The 4,935-nt window shown below is 45.6% G+C and overlaps 1 protein-coding gene across 2 annotated transcripts in view; it reads right to left on the bottom strand.

The window, feature by feature from the left end:
* Positions 1–619: 619 nt before the first annotated feature.
* The window catches only part of LOC109481679, a 41,545-nt gene continuing 37,229 nt past the window's right edge, over positions 620–4,935 (bottom strand). For both annotated transcript variants that reach the window (XM_019784260.1, XM_019784259.1), the window contains 2 exons: positions 3,691–3,773; positions 620–1,916 (listed from right to left, as the gene is read on the bottom strand). In XM_019784260.1, the coding sequence (XP_019639819.1) occupies positions 1,537–1,916; positions 3,691–3,773 (463 nt within the window). In that variant the 3' untranslated portion in view covers positions 620–1,536. The remainder of the gene's footprint in view (positions 1,917–3,690; positions 3,774–4,935) is intronic.

Below are 4,935 nucleotides of genomic sequence, written 5' to 3'. Positions count from 1 at the left end.
TCGTTTTCACGTTATGCAACGGTTTCTGTGTTGGTTTAAGTACTTGTAATAGAAAACTGTTTTTTTTTTTTCAAACGGAGATGTGTAAGAAATTCGAGCTTTTCATACTGGGTGACACCATGGAGGTATTAGAAAAACATTTTTTTCTACCTCCATGGTGATACTCTCCGATTTGGTATCGACCGCGTAAATGCCAACGACCGTTTACTAAAAACGCGCGTCGGGGAGGCAGATCGCCCGCCGGCACACCTTCATCAGTTCTCAGGTAAATCAACCCCCTCTGGTCAGAAACATGGTCGATCTTAGGGGTCACCGTGCTGGGATCGTTGTCACGCAACGGCTCTGGGCTGTACGCCACCTGGCGGGCACACTCGGTACGACATGCATGTTTATCCAGCTACATTCTGTACGCCACCTGGTGGGCACAATCGGTACGACATGCATGCTAGGCTCGGGCTGCACGCCACCTGGCGGGCAAACAAGGTACGGCATTTCTTTCTTTCAATCTTTTCCCCACCCACCCACGTGCTGTCAACCTGCTCAGGAGAAACAGAAACCTACAGCTCTGACACCCAAAACAATACTTACCCTTAGCGAGAAGGAAAAAAAATCTGCTGGTAAATGTTTATTGTTGATACAAAATCTACCACCATGTTTACTCTATTAGCTAACATAATGTCGCACATTATCCTGGATACTGACTCGTATTGAATTCATGTCAACCTAAAACAAAATGATAACAAAAAGGATAAGCTTTGCTTTTAGAAGATTACATAATTTACGTCAAGGTTAAACGTTTATGCTACACCTAAAAGAAAATGATCAACAACAAAAAAGGAAAAAAAGTTTTGCTCTTCGAAAGAGGACACATTTTACGTCGACTATGCTGAAGGTACGTGCGCTTGTTCAGGACATTCCGACATGGTAAGTGTACAGCATACGTACTTTAAAAGTGCAGAGTTTTACAACAAACTCTTTCCTCATTTACTCGTATAATCACAAAACCTACTTTAAACAGGTAAAAACCCAACAGAGTAAATATCATCATCATCATCCACTGTGTTCTGCGTCTACAGTCGTGTGGAAATGTCCTGTAGCCGCATTCAGTCTTTCTTCACAGAGTAAACATAGCACCGTCAAATATACGTCCTACAAACTACCGGGTGTCTTTGAACCTCACTAACATACAAGGTTGGAAACACAATTCCAATTTTCAGTAATTAATCTAAACTTAGTAAAAACGGTAAAATGACACATTTCTAGATAATAGCACCAACCTGTGATTTAGAATCAGATACAACATTGTAGTAAAGAGTATCTAACTGATAAGACGTAGTAAACATCTGTGTTAATCGTTAATGTAGTAAGGCTCGGTATTCATGTCATATTTGTGTCCTCGGTCCTGATTGGTTGATGATGGCTTGTTTTCTGACCCTGAACCAATCAGAGGCCGGCTTGGTTCCCGTTCGTTTCGTAATCGATTACATCCTGATTCATTGATCAGGATTTTCTTTTGATTTTGCAAATAAAGTTTCTTTATTGATGGATTACATCTTCACGAGGTACGACCCTGACCAAAAGGCGCTTAATTTTGTTTTTCCCTTCACCATTTTTCTGGCCCTTTTCCTGGGCGGCATTTTTCTTGCCATTTTTTCGTGCTTCCTTCTTCTTCCGACGGTTTTCCCGCTTTTCCTTCCGGTCCCGATCGGCTTTTCGGTCGCCCCGTTTTCGGTTCCGGTGTCGGCGCCGCTTGCTCGGCTTCGGAAGACGTCCCTTCGGTTTCTCGACGTCTTCGGTGGTCCTCCCGCCTGTCACCCTTGCGAGAACACCATCCTCGCCGCCTGTCATGCTTGCCAGAGCGCCGTCCTCGTCGCCGCCTGTCATCTCTGCCGGAGCACTGCCTCTGGCTTTGCCGCCTAGAAAAACAACTTGTCGCTCTCAGGTACTGACTACTCCAACTTCTCATACCATTCACGATGCAGGACAGGAAGGGACTAAGACTTCACGCCAGAGTGGAACATGCAGAATGTATCTCCACTTCATGTCACACCAAAGAACATTATCCAAGCGCCATGCGGACCACACCACACATCGTGCAGAACACACACACTCCACCCCACGCCATCGCCATGCCCACACCACACATCATCAGGATACATGCTAATCTTCAAGCAGATTCTAGGGTGGCAAAAGACAGTATCAAATTGGCCAGGCTGTATTCACTGGCCAGAGAGGGTCCAATACGCCAGCCAAGGATCTGCAGAAAGTCGCACTGGATGGCGTATTGGACCCTCTCTGGCCAGTGGATACAGCTAGCCTGGCCAATTTGATACTGTCTTTTGCCACCCTTGGTATCTGCTTGGAGATAAGATACGTGCCCGGCCCGTTAACATCACACGGCAAACTAGCTATTCGAGTCACCTATCGTGCTAAAATAAAAGCAAAGGCTCTCGATCTTTGGTCCAAACTCAAATGTTATATTTTGCTTTCTTATTGAAAACGGGCGTTGAATTTCACCCCATCCAGTTACATGTGCCTTACATATCTGTCTGCCTTGTCCAAGCGTTAATTCATAATTAGCACATTTATTTATACGTGCACAGCAGTTTAGATTACAACAAGAGGAAAAAAAACCTACAATATTACAGGCTTTAATTATAACAACAAATCTCACTTCTGAACGCTGCATCTAATTAATAAGGGCCACAACATGCTTGTCAAACCAAGGAGGTAAAATCATTTTATCTCCATGATTTTAACTCCATGGTCAAACACATGCCAGATCTTTCTCACAGACAATGCACTACAGTTACTGTGTATATACTTGCGTTTCTACGTGTAGTTATACAGATCCGATATTACTATAGGTGGATGCTGCTTTTTTTTTATACGCAGATAATATACAAATCCGTGTAGCCTCCACCAGGCCTTTCGAAGGGCCGGGGTAATGAATAATAAAAACTTACTACATTTTGGCGAAAATAGGGTGAATAACTGACCAAGGGAGTGAGACCGCAATGAGAGTAAAAAGCCCAGGTCATATACTAGTCTCCGGCAGACTCCATTGCAGGCTGAATAAATAGTAGAAATCGGCCTAAAAAGAATTGAGCTGGCCAGGGGAGTTGGCCGGCCATAGAGGGTCCAGTTTGTATGCAGAAAAAGTGGACCCGGCCGACTCCCCTGTCCAGTTCGATTTCTACTATTTATTCAGCCCGTAATAGAGTCTGGTGGACACTATTGGCACTGCATGGGTAGTGGTGGCCAAACTCCCCTGGCGAGTCACTCCCCCCATTCGGTTAAATTTTACTATCTTTTCAACCAGCGGTGGCCAAGAGTGAGCCCGTAGTAAGGGCCATAAGATTACTCTCCAGGTATAGGTTTGGGTTGGGGCTTATTTTTTGCGTGTTTCTAGGCTTTTTTATTGGGGTTTCTTTTTTGCACTGATATCTTTTTGAGTTGGCGTAAAAGCAAGATGTCAATGCAAAAAAGAAACCTAGAAACAAGCAAAAAAATAAGCCAAAACCCAAACCTCTGCTTGGAGAGTACCATAAGACGGCCAAATTTCCCTGGCAGATCATTCCCCTTGAATACTAAAATTGACTAAAATAATTTTTCCCAGTCTGGTGGGGGCTGTCTCCGTGCAGCTCTCGGTGTTTTAGGGATGCAGCATGCGGGGCTACAGGGCTCTACCCTCCGCCGGCTGGTCTCCCAGGCTGACGACGTTCCCGCTCGAGTCCACCCGGAACCGCCGTGTGACGCCCTCACCGCCAACCCTAAGGGGGAAAACAGCGTGAGAACTAGAAAAGTAACATTTACAAAGCAAATGCATAATATTTACCTTCGCATATGGTCTGCCCTGTTAGTTCTTAGTCTTCTCACCTTCTCACCCTGACGCCTTAGTATCTTACTCAAACACATTCGCATATATGGTGACAGGAGTCTAAATCCCTCCTACTATAAAATTGCAACATTATGTAACCCAACACCAGTTACCATGGTGAGAGCTGGTTCAGTCAGGCCAGAGGTCACTGTTTGGAGGGATAGGGTTAGGATGAAGCATGTTCTGGATAGTCTAATTGTATCCAGAACCGTGCCTATCTGGTTCTGGACTGAGCACACTCAGTCTTGTGGCAACAAAACTGGCGATACAGACAATGCTTGTGTTACACTTACGAATAAAGGCAAGTGAAGTGTTTGAACAATCGAGCCAGTCGTTTCGAAGTCCAAGAAGTTTTAAGACACAAAAAAGGTGATTTATCTAGCCTCCACCAGGCTTCGGGAGGCGGCTGGAAAGAGTAGAAATTGGCCATATAGAGATATAGCATGACAGGGGAGTTGGTCTGCTGGAGAGAACAGTTTGTCGCACCCGTGCAGACCAACTCCCTTGGCATGCTATCTCTCTATTTGGCCGATTTCTATTCTTCCAGCCGCCTCCCGAAGCCTGGTAGAGGCTACCCAAACACACTAGACTCTATGCTTACGTTACACTTACGTAAAGTCAATTATCTAAAGCAATCATGTCAGTCATTTCGAAGTTTTAAGACACAAAAAAGATGACGTACCCGTTCTCGAAGCCGGAGCCGACGAAGGTGACTGTGCGTCCCTCGCCGGAAGTGACGTAGACAATCTGTCCGTCGCTGTCGTATCGGTAGGCTCTGCCGTCGTCGGTGTAATACAGGATATTTCCGGCCGAGTCGTACGTGTAGCGCCGGCCGTCAGCGGTCGTGAAGAACTCCACTCGGTTACCCTGTATGTGGGGACAGGTTAGGGAATTTATCAATAACCGCGACGGGGGACGACATTGTCTACCAGCTATCTTTGACCCAGTGTTGACGTTACACTTCAAAGAAGCCACGTGAGAAGCTTCGACTGGGTCAGTCTACTGAGGAAGACCAGAGTGACTGGTCGAAAGCTCTAGGTGAGTAGAACTTTTTG

This window comes from Branchiostoma belcheri, unplaced genomic scaffold, assembly GCF_001625305.1.
Source record: "Branchiostoma belcheri isolate BF01 breed outbred unplaced genomic scaffold, Haploidv18h27 scaffold57, whole genome shotgun sequence".
NCBI lineage: Eukaryota > Metazoa > Chordata > Leptocardii > Amphioxiformes > Branchiostomatidae > Branchiostoma > Branchiostoma belcheri.
This window is presented reverse-complemented; position numbering and strand designations above follow the sequence as displayed.